The 20,520-nt window shown below is 36.8% G+C and overlaps 2 protein-coding genes and 1 long non-coding RNA gene across 3 annotated transcripts; all 3 read left to right on the top strand.

The window, feature by feature from the left end:
* The first annotated feature begins 528 nt into the window (after positions 1 to 528).
* LOC107769255 (uncharacterized) lies at positions 529 to 1,401 on the top strand. The gene has a single exon (XM_016588464.1). The coding sequence runs from the start codon at positions 529 to 531 to the stop codon at positions 1,399 to 1,401; it is 873 nt and encodes a 290-aa protein (XP_016443950.1).
* A 66-nt stretch (positions 1,402 to 1,467) lies between these two features.
* LOC107769265 (uncharacterized) lies at positions 1,468 to 4,193 on the top strand. The gene is made up of 3 exons (XM_075220912.1): positions 1,468 to 3,222; positions 3,672 to 3,827; positions 3,993 to 4,193. The coding sequence occupies exons 1-3, from the start codon at positions 1,468 to 1,470 to the stop codon at positions 4,191 to 4,193; spliced, it is 2,112 nt and encodes a 703-aa protein (XP_075077013.1).
* An 11,409-nt stretch (positions 4,194 to 15,602) lies between these two features.
* On the top strand, positions 15,603 to 18,282 carry LOC107808829 (uncharacterized). Its single transcript, XR_001653273.2, has 5 exons — positions 15,603 to 15,754; positions 15,857 to 16,149; positions 16,899 to 17,029; positions 17,475 to 17,519; positions 18,123 to 18,282. It is a non-coding gene; the product is annotated as an uncharacterized LOC107808829 (long non-coding RNA).
* Positions 18,283 to 20,520: the final 2,238 nt, after the last annotated feature.

Raw genomic sequence — 20,520 nt, 5'->3', positions numbered from 1 at the left:
TCAATTGGTAAATTATTATTATGGCTGTTACGATCCATTACAGTATCCATTGTTGTTCCCTTACAGTCAAAATGGATGCCATTGTGGTATTAAAAAAATTAAACATACTACTGATAAATCAATAACGCGAATATACTATGAACATGAACAATTACCGAGTGTAATGAATATGTGCTCAATTAATGGATTGCTCGATATGGAAGCTGAAGTTATGCAAAAAGGAAAACAAAAAAGAGACACAATTTCTTGTCGTGAATATTACTGTTACAAACTTCAAATAAGAGATGATGAAAATATACTTTTACATGCTGGCAGATTATTTCAGCAATATACTGTGGATGAATGGATAAAAATTGAAAGCCAAAGATTAGACTTTGCTTCTTTAAATCAGGATTTATTCAGAGTCGATGTATTAGGTGGGCTCTTAGATGTCCTACGCCGTGGGGAAAGAGACGCTTCACAGGTTGGAAAAAAAAAATACTCCCACTTAGATTTACGGGAGGCCCAAGAGATATGCGCCGAAGGTATATGGATGCTATTGCATTAGAGCAACGCTTTGGAAAACCTGATATATTTTTTACTATGACCTGTAATCCTTCTTGGCCTGAAATAAAAGAAAACCTCCTGTCAATAGATGAAACACAAAATAGACCGGATTTAATAAGTGGAGTATTTCTAGCAAAATTAGAAGAGTTGAAAAAGGATATTGTCAAAACACAAATATTTGGCAAAGTCGCAACATTTATGTATACAGTGGAATTTCAAAAACGGGGACTTCCACATGCTCATTTTCTTATAATCCTTGATGAAAAATATAAGTTACTAACTCCTGAAGCATATGACCATTTTGTATATGCTGAAATACCCGATGAAAAAGAAAATCCTACTCTATACTCACTTGTTATAGATCACATGATGCACGGTCCATGTGGAGAATTAAATCCAACAAATTCTTTTATGAAGAAAAAAACAGGTCAATGTAAATTTAAGTATCCTAAAGAGTTTGCAGAACAAACAACTAAAGGAAAAAATTCGTATCCAATTTATAGAAGGCGAAACACAGGAAAGAAAGTGAAAATTAGAGGACACCTTCTTGATAATGCATGGGTTGTTCCTTATAATCCATATTTACTTTATAAATTCAATTGTCATATAAATATTGAGATTTGTTCTGATATTAAAGTTGTCAAGTACATCTATAAGTATATTTGCAAAGGACATGATAAAATTGCATTTCATATATATGCTAATGATACAAATGTAGAAATAGATGAAATAAAGGAATACCAATCTGCTAGGTGGGTTTCACCGCTTGAGGCTACATGGCGTATATTTGCTTTCCCTATTAGTGAAATGTTTTCAAATGTATATCATCTTCAGCTACATCTTGATGGACAATAACTTGTTTCCTTCAAGAGTACAGACAATATTAGTAAAATTGTGAACAATCCTATGATTAAGAAAACAATGTTAACTGAGTTCTTTTTAATGAATAGAGGAAACAAAGATGCTAAGAACCTGAATTTATTATATCGAGAATTTTCCGAATACTTTGTATGGTCATCAACAGATAAAACATGGACACGCCGTCAACGAGGAAATGCTATTGGTCGCATTGTGACATGTCATCCAACCGAAGAAGAAAGATACTATCTTAGACTACTTCTAATGAATGTAAGAGGACCAAAATCATATGAAGATTTGCGAACAGTAAATGGACTATGTTGTACCACATTTAGAGAAGCTGCAGAAAGAAGAGGATTACTATTTTGTGATAATAATTTGGTAGAATGCATGTCTGAAGCTGTAAGTTACCAAATGCTATCCAATTTAAGACAATTATATGCTATGTTATTGATCTATTGTAATCCAACTAATCCAAGAGAATTATGGGAAAAATTTGAAACCCCAATGTCTGAAGATTTCAAAAGAAATCTGAATATAGATGCAAGGGAAATTCCTTACAAAGTGTTAAACCATATTAATAATATTCTTCATTCAATGGGGCGTAATATTAATGAATTTGAACTAATTTTAGAAGTGATAAAGCCATATGCAATAGCGAAAGAAGCTAAATATGTTGATTTCGAGAGAAATATCATTGTTAGTGATGAAGATTTACTGTTGAAAAACAAATTAAATATTGAACAAAGAAGAGCTTACAATATGATTCTCGATAGAATATTTTCAAATAGACCAGGGGCATTCTTTATTGACGGTCCCGGTGGGACTGGTAAAAGTTTTTTATATCATGCTTTATTAGCTACTGTGAGACACAAAGGATTCATAGCTTTAGCAACTGCAAGTTCCGGTATTGCAGCTTCACTTCTTCCTGGAGGTCGAACTGCTCATTCTCGCTTTAAAATTCCTATTGATGTCAATGAGAACTTCAGCTGCAATATTATTAAACAAAGCTCATTAGCGTCTTTAATAGGAGATGCAAAACTAATTGTATGGGATGAAATTTCAATGGCCAAAAAGCAAACAGTGGAAGCATTTGATTTGCTTTTAAGAGATCTAATGGAAACAAATATACTATTTGGAGGAAAGGTAGTTGTCTTTAGTGGTGATTTTAGACAAACTCTTCCCGTAGTTCGTAGTGGCAAAAAGGAAGATTTTATTTGTGAAAGTTTATTGTGCTCTGAAATTTGGAATCAACTTGAAAAATTACAACTATCTGAGAATATACGTGCTAAAACAGATCCTGCCTTTTGTGAATATTTAATGAGAATTGGTGATGGAAAAGAACAGCAAAATGACTGTGGAAAAATTGAAATTCCTCATTCCCTCATTATTCCTTATACTTCTGAAAAAGAATCCTTGAATTTGCTCTTCCGAGTTACTTATCCTCATTTATACAAATGTCATTCAAATGCTTCCTTTATTACTTCTCGTGCTATTCTAACAACCAAAAATGATTTTGTTGATGAAATAAATGACATGCTGCTTGCTCAATTTCCAACTACTGAAAAAGTTTACATTGCTACTGATGAGACAACTGATCCAAAAGATCAGAGTGAGTACGAAGATTTTTTGCACATTTTAAATCCTGCAGGTCTACCTCCTTATAAATTATCTTTGAAGAAAAATTGCCCCAATATGTTATTAAGAAATCTAAATCCCAGTGAAAGTTTATGCAATGGAACACGGTTAATTTATAATGATTTTAAAACCCATGTTATCAGTGCAACAATATCTAGCGGCGATTTTAAAAATAAACATGTATTTATTCCGCGAATACCACTCATGACATCAGAAGATGAGAAATTACCTCTCCCTTTTAAACGAACGCAATTTCCAATATGATTATGTTTCTCCATGACAATAAATAAAGCACAAGGTCAAACATTAGATTTTGTGGGTATCTATTTGCGCGAACTTGTCTTTTCGCATAATCAATTGTATGTTGCTTTATCGAGAGCAAAAAGTTCTAATTGTGTGAAAGTATTAATTAGACCACCTACTGCTGACGACGATGATGATCACTCTACATATAATATAGTCTATGATGAAATTATTAAAAAAGCTTTTTCCTGACCTCTTGCTATAATTTCTTATGGTAAATCTAATTATAACTTGATTTTCTGTATTCTTTCATTTTATATTAAACTCATTCTATATTTATTGTAAATGTATGCTCTTTTACTAATATTAGCATGTTGCAATTGCAGATTAATTCCAATATGGGTGAAAGGTTAACTATCAATGCAATCACTCCCAAAACGGAAGAATGGACCTATAAGATCCAAGTAGTTGATAAAGGTCGTCCCAAAGACAACAAAGAGAAAATCAAAAAATATCAACTCATGACATTACAGGATGAAGAGGTATTCTTTATTAAATTTATAATTCTCCCAACAATAACCAAATTAAATCATCGTTAGCTCATATATGAGAGCTCTCTAATATTTAAATTTTGTTTGCTCTGGTGCTATAATTTCTGCCAATTTATTTGAATATAATAATATTAATTGTATCTTATTTTCTTACAGGAAAATCAAGTCCAAGCAATCAAGTTCAATGCTGATATAACACATTTTGAAGATTTATTTGATCCTTTCCATACTTACTTGGTGTCAGTTGCACAAGTGAAGGAGTCATCTTATTTGTATGGAAATCCAATTAACAAATTCACTTGGACAATTGATAGAAGCCCCATTGTCGAGCCAATTGAAAAGGTCACTCCTCCATAGGATCCATTACCGCCGCCAACGCGGCTAACTCTTACCGCATTTGACACCTTTGAGGATCAAGCCAAAGAATCTGAATTTGGTATTTAAAGATTTTGTCACGACCCAATTCCCGAACTGGTCGTGATGGCGCCTCTCATGAAGACAAGGCCAGTCATTCAACCCAATTCATCCTTTTAAGACAATTAATTAACACAATTATAGTATAAACATGATGTAATAATGTCCAATAGCGGAAAGTATAGATAAAATACGGAAATCCAACCCAACTCAGCCCTGACCGGGGTGTCACAAGTCATGAGCTACTACATAGTTTACTAAAATTCTACAAAGCATGGAATTAGGAACAAAGTCTGAAGATATCATAAATAACAGAAGATAAGGGAGAAAACGGGTCTGCGAACGCCATGCAGCTACCTCGATAACTCCGATGAAAACTGAACAGCAGAAAACTCGCTCTATGCCTCAGGAATACCTGTACCTGCACACATGGTGCAGGGAGTAATGTGAGTACTCCGACCCAGTGAGTAATAAATATAAATAATGACTGAAGGTAAGAAAACACGTTAAGGCACACAACATTCTATACAGAAGCAGTGAAATCATTTAAAATAACAATTCAGTGAAACATCATGTGAAATTTCTTTTAAACCAGTAAAACAGGTAATTTGGCAGTAAAATGACGAGTAGAAATCTGCCCCTCGGGCTCAATATCAAAACAACAAGTAGAAATCTGCCCCTCGGGCTCAGTATCAAAATAATAACTAGAAATCTGCCCCTCGAGCTCAGTATCAAAATAATAAGTAGAATCTGCCCCTCAGGCTCAGTATCAAAATAATAATTAGAAAACTGCCCCTCGGGCTCAGTATCAAAATAATAAGTAGAAATCTTCCCCTCGGGCTCAGTATCTCAGAACAGTATCAGCCCTTTAGGCTCAGAACAGTATAAAGCAACCTGTCAATAAAATAAGAGCACATAATTATTATGGCAGATAATGCAGATAAAGAATAAATACATGAGTGCAATGCAATGCATATGACGGTACCCTCTAGTACCCACTACGGCGTGCAGCCCGAGCCATCCATATTTATTTATCGTCGACGGCGCTCACTGGGGGTGTGTACAGACTACGAAGGGGCTCCTACAGCCCAAGCACAATATAAAGCCATCCCGTGGCATCAAATCTAGGCCCTCGGCCTCATATCAATCTCAGTATAATCACCCAGGCTCTCAGCCTCAATATCAATGTAATCAACCAGGTTCTCGTCCTCAATATCAATGTAATCAACCAGACTCTCGGCCTCAATATCAATATAACACTGTTGCGGCGCGCAGCCCGATCCATGCTCAGTCCAGAAATCATCATAATCCCCTTGAGCATTTGTAAAACAGTAGTTCTCAGCCCGAAATATCATTTAGAAATATTATTTAAGTTTTCAAATCTTAGAAAGATGGCTGAGTTTGCAAAACACTATTTAAAACCTTGGAATGAGGTCAAATGATATGCAAAATATGCGAAAGCAATGATATCAATCCCTGAAGGATTCAAATAATTGGAAACATGACTGAGGATATAAAGTCTTTAACAAAATAAGTGAGGAAAACCAATCAAAAATCCCCTAAGGGTTCTACAGGTCGGCACAAGGCCCCAAGCATGGCAACAAGCCCAATTCACAATAATAAAGTATATGTCTCAACCAAAAATGTAGTAAAATATCTCTCGGGACGGACCAAGTCACAATCCCCAACGGTGCTCTACCCCACGCCCGTTATCCAGCGTGCAAGTCACCTCAATATAGCGTTACGATGTGAAATTCCAGGGTTTCAAACCCTCAGGACATCATTTACATCTATTACTCACCTCTAGGCGGCCAAATACTACTCCGCGATGCCCTTTCCTTTCGTATCGACCTCCTCACGTGTCGAATCTGGCCAAAACCACAACGAATACATCACAATAGGCTAAGGGAATATAACTCAATCGAAAAGACTCGAAAAATATCAAAAATCACGATTTTGCAAAACCCAAGCCCCGGGCCCACATCTTGAAATCCAGAAATTTTTATATCAAAATGTTCCATATCTCACCACGAGTCTATACATACCAAATTCACAAGAATCGGAGTCCATTTGACCCCTCAAATCCCAAATTTAGAATTTCAATCTCAAGCCCTAATTTCTTATAATTTGGCCATGTTTTCATGGATTTATAGGATGATTCTTCAATAAAATCATGTATTTAACTCATAAAACTTACCTCCAATCGATCTTAGTTGAAACTCCCTTCAATCCCCGTCCAAAAGCTCTCAAAATGACTAAAAATGGTGGAGAAATGGGGTGTTTTTCGCGAATGGGTACTGTTCACGGATACTGTTACGGGTACTATTCACGGATACTGTTATGGGGTACTGTTCACGGTACTATTCATGGATACTGTTACAGGGTACTGTTCACGGCACTATTCATAACTACTATTCACAGTGCTGTAAAAAAATGCAACAGCTTTATTTTTTTCGTGCCTAAATCGATCCGTTAACCTTCCGAAATACACCCGAGGCCCCCGAGACCTCAACTAAAAGCACCAACATGTCTTAAAACATTATCCAAACTTGCTCCAATCGTCAAAACACCTCACCTAACGCCAAAATCATCAAATTATATCGAATTCAAGCCTAAGTTCTTTTAAAACTTCTAAAACACACATTCGATCAAAAACCCAACCAAACGATGTCCGAATGACCTGAAATTTTGCACACATATCCTAAATGACACAATGAAGCTACAACAACTCTCGGAATTTCATTCCGACATCCGGATCAAAATCTCACCTATCAACCGGAATTCGCCAAAATACTAACTTCGCCAATTCAAGCCTAATTCAACACCGGACCTCCAAAATTACTTCCGGTCCTGCTCCCAAGTCACAAATCACCTCCCGGAACTAACCGAACCGTCGAAATTCACATCCGAGCCCTCTAACTCATAAGTCAATGTTCGGTTGACTTTTCCAACTTAAACCTTCTTAAAAGAGACTAAATGTCTCATTTCTTATCAAAATCGCTCCAAATAAATTCTAATGCACCCAATACCGACAATGAAACATGAGGAAGCAGAAAATAGGACGAACGAGACAGTAACTCATGAGACGACGGGTCGGGTCGTCACATTCTCCCCAACTTAAACAAACGCTCGTCCTCGAGCGTACGCAAAGTTGTCCTAGAAGCCAACCAAAAGCTGAATGACCTTATCAAGCATAAACCCGGGGATGATCCCACGTCACCCTATCTCACATGGGTCCGATAACGCGTTGTAACTAAGATCACACAATCTAGTCTAGCCCATAAATCATAGAGCCACATTTCACCTTTTCGGAATCATACACAAGATCAGAACCTCACACCTACATTCAGAATAAGTTTGAACTAGCTGTAATAGACCATGCCTGCAACCTTAGGTGCAATTGTATGATATACCAATAACTCAAACAAATGCAGCAATAACTTCCATTCATAGCAGCTGCCCACAACAACCAAATACCGATAGAAATCTCTTATTAGCCAATGTTTCATTCCAACACTCTCATATACTGCCAATGATAATTGAAACACGCAATAAATCATAACCATTGCTCAGATCAACCATTCATGAGGCCATTTCTCCTCTAGCAATTATAGTAACAATTTTTTTTTTAAAACCGAACCTCGATATTTACCCATCAAACATGCTGAAATCAAATCCGTTCGTATTCATCAATGACCCCAATGATCACCTCGAATCCAACACACCACTCTGGTGATATGACACCTCAATACAGGCCTAAGCCACAACTTTCATAATACGCGCACCAATAAGAAACGGCCTGAACATACTCAAGTCATGAAAAATGACTCAAACGAAAGAGTCGTACCTCAAGCTCATCAGTACCATCAGCGGACCCAATAAGAACATGCCGCAATACTACCGAAATATCATTAGTTGAATAACATTACCTTTTTATGAGACATATACTCTCGTCAAGTCACTTTCAATTAGCAATACTATTTCCCCAATCATCCGAAGATTATTCGCCCTAATCATCTGAAGCTTTTTTTTCTCTAATCACCTAGAAGAAATCGCTACACATCTCATGTTCTGCATGATGTACATAGGTATTGTTCTAACTCTTACAATATTGACATGACGGATGAGGTATGCATAAATTCATGACCACTGTCGAGACAACGATTCGTTGGTTCTATACTCCTGGCAAGAACTATCACCTCATTTTGAGCAAAATCATGGTCTTAGCTCCTTAATTTACTTCATATACTCAGATTGCACTAATCTCAAATTCAATGATCTCGCCTCACCCAGTACGAACTGCTCAGGCAATAAGCCACCCCAGACATAATCAAAAACCGCATATGATGCCTCAATATGCCAATAAGCTACCAATTCAAATGCGGTACAAAAGGAAAACAAACTCTGGAAGGAATTACCAATCTCACACACTAATACAGACTTTCATTAAAAAATAGGAAGTAAGGCATACAAAATAGCATATAGAAAACTATACTCAACATCACACTGTTGCGGCGTACAACCCGATCCAGATAACATACCCATGGCGGCGTGCCACCCGATCCACACATAGATCTCACATAAGGAGATGCACATCGAGCCAAATTTGCTCATTACAACAAAATACCGAGTATCGATCGTAAGCATGCTAAGTGCATAATAATATCTCTGAGGGACATATAGCGTTATAAGCTACAAAACTCAAGCACAACTGAGGTGCGATGTACAATCTCAATTTCAAGAGCCAAGATGCTCATATATCGTCATTCCTACACAGATTATCAACACATAGCAATTTCTCAAGTCGTCTCACAACTCACATGGCGCAATGTATCACTACGTGAAATATCTGACAATGAAACATCAACCTAACTACTCCTCCATGTGGACCGCGTTACTAAAATGCACACATCTGGCCTGATATAGAGCCATTATTCACATTAAATCTATCCATCGACTTCAAAGCCGATTCTGATCACACTGAACTAGTCTGATAACCTTTCAAAGGTCCATAATAACTCCCATTTTTCTCATAACACACAAGAACAACCATCATAATTGGGGTAATCCTCCCCAGTTCACAACCTAATATGCCAAGTGCCCTCCAGGCATGAATCTTTAATTTAACGACACCATCACAAACTTCATACTTGGTTTACATCTTTAAGCAATCAAGTGATCACATGCCACACTTATATAATCTTCCCGTGGGACACACTCCCACAACCTACCACAACAATATCTGGAGCGTACCTCCAAACCATCGATCGCACTAACGCTAAAGAGCGATCAAGAGTCATTAACCGGGATGCAAAACCCTTTTTACAAAACACCGATCTTAGGTGACGCTGAAGACAATTCCAACTTACCGTAAACATCGAAACTTATCTCCTGCTCATCCGAGCTCATGACATCTTGTCAAAAAATTTCCTTCACTCGTGCCATTCTCGGCCTAATTTCCACAACCAGAATTGATTCACCAGCATGCATCAAATCGGAACTAACATAGTACATAATCGTACAATCCGCTAACCAATAGCAAGCTCCCCAACTTGGCTCGAAGCCATAGATCACAACACATATACTCTATTGCTGCCGTAATACCATGGTGAGATTAAACTCACTCCTTCATAAGCTTATGGAAACACGAATCATCGGAAATTTTAACTCTTCTGCAATTTTTGCATTCACTCACACAACAGTTAAGCCCACTCTTTAGGCGACAAATTTTTTTACTAAGTCCCAAATTTTTCAAAAATTTCGGCAGAGTTTCCTTTGTAATTGGGTCTATACACCTGCCAGAGAATCACCAAAACCATCCTAACAACACGTCCACAACTTGACAAAGCATCACAATGTATATCAACAACATTAATCTCAATATTACATGTATTATATTATCAAAATTGATACATGGACATGCGTTGCACCTATTTGAATCATAACACATAGAAAATACCTTTCAGTCCTCCAATATTGGGCTATTCAACCGAGTAAGAACATATTCTTTCTTTAATGTTTTCGACCCTCACGGTGGTCTCCTTGACTCAACGATTTTGTCATAATACATTTACAAAAGCGATCTCAGCTCCCAGACTTATCTAACTAGTATGACAAATAGAATCCCCTCACAAGCCAATTACCCACTAGCTTTACCTTTAGTTAATATTTTTTGTATACCTTCCACTACCATACACATTACACAATCACTTAATCTTCCTGAGTCTAAACTCATACTGTAACATGAAATTTACTTCACTCCAAATAGGAGACACAAAAAGATTGTTCACGCACCCATAACTTGGGACTACACATCCTATCACAATGGAAATCATACACCCAATAGTTCATCTATCATCCAGTAGACCTTCCTCGTCACTTCCAAGTCATATAGATATATCTCGCAGTACTATCATACTCCTCACGTAGCTATCCAGCCATGATTCCCACTAATAGGGACAATACCGAACATAAAGGTTCAAAACACTTGCTCGCACAATCAGCACCTCAGTGCTCAAGCCATAGGCAAGATCCAGCCTCAAGTCCTCCAGACTGGCCTAACATCAAACTCACTGAGATCACGTCTCGCCCTTCTATCGGGGAATTACAAGCCATCAAGGTAAATAGAATACTGAGTGCTCGTTCGTGCATACGAACATGTGGAAGGAATCGTAAGAGTTACTTTTCAAGCTAAATCAAGGACGCACGATAAGAATTCAAGAATGTGAAGTTTTCCTAAAGGTTCTGCAGCCTCTCGAGGAAAAATACAGACGTCTCTATACCGATCCGCGAGACTCTACTAAACCGGCTCATGACTCGCAAGACCAATTAACCTAGGCTTTGATACCAACTTGTCACGACCCAATTCCCGAACCTGGTCGTGATGGCGCCTCTCATGAAGACAAGGCCAGCCATTCAACTCAATTCATCCTTTTAAGACAATTAATTAACACAATTATAGTATAAACATGATGTAATAATGTCCAATAGCGGAAAGTATAGATAAAATACGGAAATCCAACCCAACTCAGCCCTGACCGGGGTGTCACAAGTCATGAGCTACTACAGAGTTTACTAAAATTCTAAAAAGTATGGAATTAGGAACAAAGTCTGAAGATATCATAAATAACAGAAGATAAGGGAGAAAACGGGTCTGCGAATGCCATGCAGCTACCTCGATAACTCTGATGAAAACTGAACAGTAGAAAACTCGCTCTATGCCTAAGGAATACCTGTACCTGCACACATGGTGCAGGGAGTAATGTGAGTACTCCGACCCAGTGAGTAATAAATATAAATAATGACTGAAGGTAAGAAAACACGTTAAGGCACACAACATTCTATACAGAAGCAGTGAAATCATTTAAAATAACAATTCAGTGAAACATCATGTGAAATTTCTTTTAAACCAGTAAAACAGGTAATTTGGCAGTAAAATGACGAGTAGAAATCTGCCCCTCGGGCTCAATATCAAAACAACAAGTAGAAATCTGCCCCTCGGGCTCAGTATCAAAATAATAACTAGAAATCTGCCCCTCGAGCTCAGTATCAAAATAATAAGTAGAATCTGCCCCTCAGGCTCAGTATCAAAATAATAATTAGAAAACTGCCCCTCGGGCTCAGTATCAAAATAATAAGTAGAAATCTTCCCCTCGGGCTCAGTATCTCAGAACAGTATCAGCCCTTTAGGCTCAGAACAGTATAAAGCAACCTGTCAATAAAATAAGAGCACATAATTATTATGGCAGATAATGCAGATAAAGAATAAATACATGAGTGCAATGCAATGCATATGACGGTACCCTCTGGTACCCACTGCGGCGTGTAGCCCGAGCCATCCATATTTATTTATCATCGACGGTGCTCACTGGGGGTGTGTACAGACTCCGGAGGGGCTCCTACAGCCCAATCACAATATCAAGCCATCTCGTGGCATCAAATCTAGGCCCTTTGCCTCATATCAATCTCAGTATAATCACCTAGGCTCTCAGCCTCAATATCAATGTACTCAACCAGGCTCTCGGCCTTAATATCAATGTAATCAACCAGACTCTTGGCCTCAATATCAATATAACACTGATGCGGCGCGCAGCCCGATCCATGCTCCGTCCAGAAATCATCATAAGCCCCTTGAGCATTTGTAAAACAGTAGTTCTCAGCCCGAAATATCATTTAGAAATTTCATTTAAGTTTTCAAATCTTAGAAAGATGGCTGAGTTTGCAAAACACTATTTAAAACCTTGGACTGAGGTCAAATGATATGCAAAATATGCGAAAGCAGTGATATCAATCCCTGATAGATTCAAATAATTGGCAAGAAGCCTACAATTGGAAACATGACTGAGGATATAAATTCTTTAACAAAATAAGTGAGGAAAACCAGTCAAAAATCCCCTAAGGGTTCTACAGGTCGGCACAAGGCCCCAAGCATGGCAACAAGCCCAATTCACAATAATAAAGTATACGTCTCAACCAAAAATGTAGTAAAATATCTTTCGGGACGGACCAAGTCACAATCCCCAACGGTTCTCTACCCCACACCCATTATCCGGCGTGCAAGTCACCTCAATATAGCGTTACGATGTGAAATTCCGGGGTTTCAAACCCTCAGGACATCATTTACATCTATTACTTACCTCTAGCCGGCCAAATACTACTCCGCGATTCCCTTTCCTTTCATATCGACCTCCTCGCGCGTCGAATCTGGCCAAAACCACAACGAATACATCATAATAGGCTAAGGGAATATAACCCAATCGAAAAGACTCGAAAAATATCAAAAATCACGAATTTTGCAAAACCCGAGCCCCAGGCCCACGTCTTGAAATCCAAAAATTTATACATCAAAATGTTCCTTATATCTCCACGAGTCTATACATACCAAATTCACAAGAATCGGAGTCCATTTGACCCCTCAGATCCCGAATTTAGAATTTCAATCTCAAACCCTAATTTCTTATAATTTGGCCATGTTTTCATGGATTTCTAGGATGATTCTTCAATAAATTCATGTATTTAACTCATAAAACTTACCTCCAATCGATCTTAGTTGAAACTCCCTTCAATCCCCGTCCAAAAGCTCTCAAAATGACTAAAAATGGTGGAGAAATGGGGTGTTTTTCGCGAATGAAATGTAAACATTCTGCCCAGAATTTTTCGGAATTACTGTTCACCCCGTGTTACTGTTCACTGATATTGTTACGGGGTACTGTTCACGGCACTATTCACAGATACTATTCACGGATACTGTTATGGGGTACTGTTCACGGCACTATTCACGGATACTGTTACAGGGTACTGTTCACGGCACTATTCATAACTACTGTTCACAGTGCTGTAAAGAAATGCAGCAGCTTTATTTTTTTCGTGCCTAAATCGATCCGTTAACCTTCCAAAATACACCCGAGGCCCCCGAGACCTCAACTAAAAGCACCAACATGTCTTAAAACATTATCCAAACTTGCTCCAATCGTCAAAACACCTCAACTAACGCCAAAATCATCAAATTAAATCGAATTCAAGCCTAAGTTCTTTTAAAACTTCTAAAACACACATTCGATCAAAAACCCGACCAAACGATGTCCGAATGACCTGAAATTTTGCACACATATCCCAAATGACACAATGAAGCTACAACAACTCTCGGAATTTCATTCCGACTCCCGGATCAAAATCTCACCTATCAACCGGAATTCGCCAAAATACTAACTTCGCTAATTCAAGCCTAATTCAACACCAGACCTCCAAAATTACTTCCAGCCCTGCTCCTAAGTTACAAATCACCTCCCGGAACTAACCGAACTGTCGAAATTCACATCCGAGTCCTCTAACTCATAAGTCAATGTTTGGTTGACTTTTCCAACTTAAACCTTCTTAAAAGAGACTAAATGTCTCATTTCTTATCAAAATCGCTCCAAATAAATTCTAATGCACCCAATATCGATAATGAAACACGAGAAAGCAAAAAATGGGACGAACGAGACAGTAACTCATGAGACGACGGGTCGGATCGTCACAGATTTAATTGTGTATGTTTGTGCATGTAAAATCCCTTTATTATACCTTTTCAATAGTCTTTATCTTGTTCTTATTATTATTATTATGACACTATATTTCATGATGTATTAACTTATTTGTTATTTTTTTTAATGCAAGATGTCCTTGCTATTGTGATTAACGGAGGCCCTTCAACATATGCTGCAAATGGAAGAAGAATTCAAGAATTTATTATTATGGATAATCAGTAAGTATATATCTCCTGCTATTCTTATCCTCCATTTCTTCTGCTGCTCCTTCTCTTCCTACTCATCTTTGACCTCCTCTCCTCTTTCGACTGCTTCTACTGGTTATACTTCATACAACTGTCAAAACTTCAGTATTTTAACCACTTGTAGCATTTTAGTTTGAAATTTATTATTCAATGTGTTTGTCCAACATTCCATTTTTCATGAAGCTTTAATATTTTATTTGAGCATCTTCTTTTCATGATTTACAGGAAAAAACCAACAAAATTTACACTGTGGGAAGATTTCATTGATCTTTATGGGAATAAACTTTTGAAACAACTTAATGAATACCCAGTTATTCTTGCTAGAAAAATTGGCAAATCATTATCAGGTATACTGCACATATATTTTCCCTTTTTCCTTTTCAAAATGAAACAATGAAATTAAACCTTAATATTAGAATGCACGCAGGAGGATCGTCGAACAAATTCAATGGACTTTCAAGCAAATTTAGTACAACAATCCAATTCAATCCTCCATATCCACAAGCTACTGAGTTGAAGTCATGGTACTATGCATTTATTTCTTTCTGAATATTGCATATCGACAAATATGTTGTTCATATAATGCATGAATGTGTACAAAAATAAATTTTTAGAATTTAACTTGCTTGTAGGGCCAAAATAATTGAACCAATGCTTAATGCATACACGACGAAGAGTACATCTTCATCATGCTCTGTTATGGTGGTTCCCTTTGAGGATGAAATCATAGCTATTTCCAATATTCAAGCGCAACCTCAGGTAAGAACGACAACAAATTATGTTATTCTACAAAAATTTAATTATTTTTTGTGATCACAAAAAAAGAAATCTGTTCCAATCTTGAATTTTCTAGGGACAAGTATTTTATGTCGAGGCTGAACTTTCTCTACCAAATGAGAACCAACGCTTTTGTGTGTTAGCTTGTTCGGACTGTAAGCAATTGTTCATGAGATCTTTCTCTCGGAGAACAATTTACTGTACAAATTGTCAGCGGTCCACACATCTCATTCCAAGGTATAAATGCTACTAGAATCTTCTCTGATGATCAAAGTTTACAAATTATTTTGTTATTTATTCATCTAACCAACTATTTGCTTTACATCAGAATAGATGTCAATTTGAAGTCACTGTTAGAGACAATAGCGGTTCTGCAACAACTATTATTTCTGACAAACCTGCAGAAAAAATGTTATTCCTCAACTCAGAAGAAATTTAAGACATCTACCATGTCAAGGTACATATTACATACCATTGTTAACTTCAAAAAGATACAGACAAGTATCATTGGCAAGATGACCCTCTTTTGATATATAACTAACTGATTTCGTCCTCCCAGAAACAACTTTTACCCCTTGCAGATGTGCAAAAGCAATTGCGCGGAAAAACATTCAAAATTCAAATGAAAAAATTGTTTACAAGAAGTCAGGATGCAATGCAGAAGTTATCCATTTTATCTTACATGAACAAGGAAAATGAGATCCACCAACAGTTTACCCCAACCATGATGAATGTTGTCAAAGAGAGCAAACGTAAAATTGAACGTCTTGGCTTAGAGGGAAGAGAAGCTCAAGATACAACCAAGCATAGCTTGAAAATGAAAACTCCTCATTTGAAAAAATAATTTTAAAGGTATTTGAACTTTTTAATTCAGTCATTCCTTTATCTGCTCATATTATAAATTTTGAGATCTAATTAATACAATAGTTTTAAAAAATAGCCCAATACATGTATAGTTTCTACATACACCTGTTCTTACATCTTTTAGCATTGTTTAATTTTCTCTTGCAAAGTTTTAGCAATTTTAATTGATGTGCAGCATATTTACTTAGTTTTATTCGCTTTCTAATCTCAAATTAGAAGTGCGTAAAGTAATAACTCTAAAACATTCCAATTATTAGTTTTATGGATTGGTTCATCGAATTTTAATTTTATAACTTTTTTACTAAATGTTTGTTTTGTTCAAGGTGACAAAAACGATATAGATAAAAATGAAATTGCAACCAAGAATTATGAAAGAAAGAAGTTTGATTTCGTGTAACCATCCATCTCTAGCTTCTAATATAAAGTTATAGTGTTTAAAATAGTGCCAGACTATTACTAGCACTAAGGCACCACAGTAATGTGATCTGATTTTTGTATCTCATAGATATATATATATATGTGTGTGTGTGTGTATGTGTGTGTGTGATGGAAGAGTACTCGTGTATGGAAGTTTTTCTTGAGGACTCATATATTTTATAATTGAAAGCAGTTCTGTTGTTGATTTGGAGTGTTGTGGCAGACATTTACAGCTATTTTTTACCATTGTTGCACACATTTTTGTTGCTACTTCTAAATATTATTACAATAGACGCCTTTGATGTTATTTTGCGTTGTAGTTGAAGCCACTTTTTGCTGCTATTTTTGGATGCGATAAAAGTTATCTTGTTACTATTTTGGGATGCGGTTGAAGGCATTTTGCTGCTGTTTTTGGATGTTGCTAAAGCCAGTTTTGCTGTTGTGATATTAGGTGAGTTTACTTGATTACTATCTGTCTACGGTACTACCCTAGCTCTCATATTACTCAATTAACTCATTTTCCAAGTACTACATATTTTTTTCAAGTGTTAGATATACTATCGTGTCTCCATAAGAACATAATAACTTAGTCTTTAATTTTAATCTTAGAACTGCATCAGGCCATTCCTTCTTTTTAGAGGCAAAGATTGACTTATTAGTAATGGGGTAAGCATTCTTCATATGTATTTATTGAACATTTGAATTTATGGAATGACTTAAAGTTATCATTTAATTAATAGATAAAGCTGTACTTGTCACTTTTAACGTTGTCTTGCAGCTGACTCCTTTGTTTGTTGATTAATTTGGCTTTTTTGGTATTGTCAATATTGTTGTCCTTTTTAACTTTTGCTGATTAAAGTTCTCAGCTCATTACATGAAATTTCTTTTTCAAACAGGCCCAATTACAACTATATGTGCAAAGATAGACAATATTTAAAAAGGTATGTAATTCACAGCTAAAATCTGCAAACATCTATTACACTTCCGTTTATCTGAATATATAGTTGTTACTAAAGAAGTTTTTTTTAAAGATACGAGGAAAGATTAACACATACTACCATTATCTCTTCTTTAAAGATGAGAGGGAAGCTTAATAACACATACTACGATTATCCTATATTTACATACCTGTTATTACTACCAAGCATGGGAACATATTACTCCACCAACATAGATACTGAAATCCAGGACGATGCAGAGAGAACATCTGAAATATTGTAAAAATAATTCTCATGGTTGTAATTGAACATTTGTGATTGAAACAATGTTGAAAATAAGGTATTGAAGGGCAACTGTGTTTGAAAGTTTTAAAAGGATTTATTGATTTTCACTGAAAATTTTAATAAGGGACTAGATTATGTCAGCTTTCGCTGTTGAAGTTTGTTGCATTTTTATATTGTCTTCCAAGTGTTTACATCTGGTAGAGAGACCATTACCAGATTTTTTTTTATAAAAAAAAATCAATTGCATTGCTATTGCCCTTAAACATAATGCATTATGTTATATGGGTACTGAAACATGATCTTTTTCCTGTGATTTTGCAGATGTCAATGCAAATAGTTTTGTTGCACTGCAAAGGAGAAGAACAATTATAATATGGAGAAAAAATCATCTTTTATGAATAAATTGTACTTAAATGGATGTAAAATTTGTGCCACTTTCGTAGTAAAATGCATCTCATTTTGTCAAATATGTAAATAGATATATGCATATATGTGTATTCTCATGGATATGAATATTGTGCTACTTTCCAACGATGCCTCAATTTCCTGTCTCTTTTTGCAGTTTCATATTAACATAAAATCAATCAACAAATAATGGTTACAAACTTCATTATATTGGGCCCATGCATATCTAGTTTGTTTAAAAACTAATTCTCATTTTTATCGAGTTCCAAGCACTCTGAACATAGAAGGACCTAGTATTAATCTTCAACCAAATGGGCCTATCATGAGCATCATTAAGTCTAAGTTGAGTATCTATGATGTGATTTCTCATCATGTCATTGAATAAGTGGGGAGAAATTTATGAAGAGATCATAGAGAGGTCCAATTGTCATACAGAAAGAGATAGAGCCCCTTCCCACAATTCAAATATTAATGTTATCCTCTGACAGGATGGAGTTTTTAACTATATTGGTTTACAAAAATTGACTCCGAAAGGAATGCTCCGTCCTAAACCTTCACCATTGTTTTGTGGTAATTGTATACTGCAAAAATCGGAGAGCCCGATTTTATTATCATTATGATATTCTGCAGCCCATTTTCGAAATGCTCGAGTCCAGATTCGAGGCCCCACCTCGAGGGTTTCCATATGCTCGACCTCGGGTAGAGTAAATCAGTGGCTATGATGAACGAATGAGAGATTCCCAAGGCACGTGATTAAAGCTGATCAAGTCTATTAGGATAGTACAAGCCCGTACCGTGGCATTTAATGGTTGTACTAGCCGTATATCTTTGTAATAAATGCATTTGTACTATGTTGGGATTTCCCCTGGTATATAAAAGGGATCCTTGTCATTTTGTAACATACACAATATTATATACAACATTCAATACAAGAACAAGAACATTCTCTGCTCTCTAACTCAAACACATTCTCCCTTGATTATATTACTTATATTTATTGCTTACATTTATTGTATTTCATTAACTGTTCTTCATTTATTGTTCATTATTTATAACCACCCGACCGGTCGTTTCATGAGTTACCGCTCTGTTTCCCCCATTTCTGCTTCTTTATACCTTGTTCAGCTGTATTATATGATATCGTGCTGGTTAGTTTGGGTTCCGAGTGGTCTTGTAGAGAAATGAGACATTTAGTCTCTTAAGTTGGCCTTTTAGTTGAAAAAGTCAACCGGATGATGACTTGTGAGTAAACGATCCCGGAATTTGGTTTTTATGATTCGGATAGCTTTGGAGGTTATTTGGGACTTAGGAGCGTGATCAGAATGGGTTTTGGAGGTCCGTGATAGATTTAGGCTTGAATTGGCAAAATTGGAATTTTGGGGTTTCCAGTTGATAGTGGAAATTTTGATATAGGGGTCGGAATGGAATTCTGGAAGTTGGGGTGGGTCCGTCGTGTCATTTGTGATGTGTGTGCAAAATTTCAGGTCATTCAGACAAGGTTTGATAGGCTTTTTGATCTAATTTGGAATTCGAAAGTTTTTGGAATTCATAGGCTTGAATCCGATGATGATTTGATGTTTTGATGTTGTTTTGAGCGTTCCGAAAATTGGAACAAGTTTGAATGATGTTATGGTACGTGTTGGCATGTTTGGTTGAGGTCTCGAGGGCCTCGGGTGAGTCTCGGGTGGTTAATGGATCATATCCTTATTTTTTAGAAGTTGTAGATTTTCTTCAGTTCTGTTGAAGAGATGTTGAGTGAGGCTGGCTAGTTGCCCTTCGCGTTCGCGATGTTGGTCTCGCGTTCGCGAAGGTTGAGGTTGAGCATGCATCGCGAACGCGATGTAGGTCCTGCATTCGCGTAGAGTAGTTGGAGTGGCAGGGTCCCCAGGATTTTGTGCTTCGCGTTCGCGAGATTTTGACCGCGTTTGCGAAGAAGGAATTTTTGGCCTGGGCAGAATGTTTAAATAGTGGCTTTCGCGATTTTTGGTCTATTTCCACCATTGTTGAGCGATGTTGGAGCTTTTTGAGAAGGATTAAAGAGGGAATAGAAGGGAAACACTTGGAGGTAAGATTTTTGAACTCAATACTCGATTCTTTAATGATTTCTACCTAATTAGACATGAAATTTATGGGATTTAAAGCCAAAACTTGGGGAGTTAGGGCTTGAAATTAAAGACTTTGATTTAGGGATTTGAGGGGTCATTTGTGGTCGGATTTTGATGTATTTGATATGTATGAACTCGTGGGGGCGTAAGGATTCTAGTTTTGAGATTATTGTCGAAATCCGAGACGTGGGGCCGGGGGTCGGGTTTCG

Source organism: Nicotiana tabacum, chromosome 1 (genome assembly GCF_000715075.1).
Source record: "Nicotiana tabacum cultivar K326 chromosome 1, ASM71507v2, whole genome shotgun sequence".
Lineage (NCBI taxonomy): Eukaryota > Viridiplantae > Streptophyta > Magnoliopsida > Solanales > Solanaceae > Nicotiana > Nicotiana tabacum.
The sequence above is the reverse complement of the archived record's forward strand: the minus strand, read 5'-3'. Positions and strand labels throughout refer to the sequence as shown.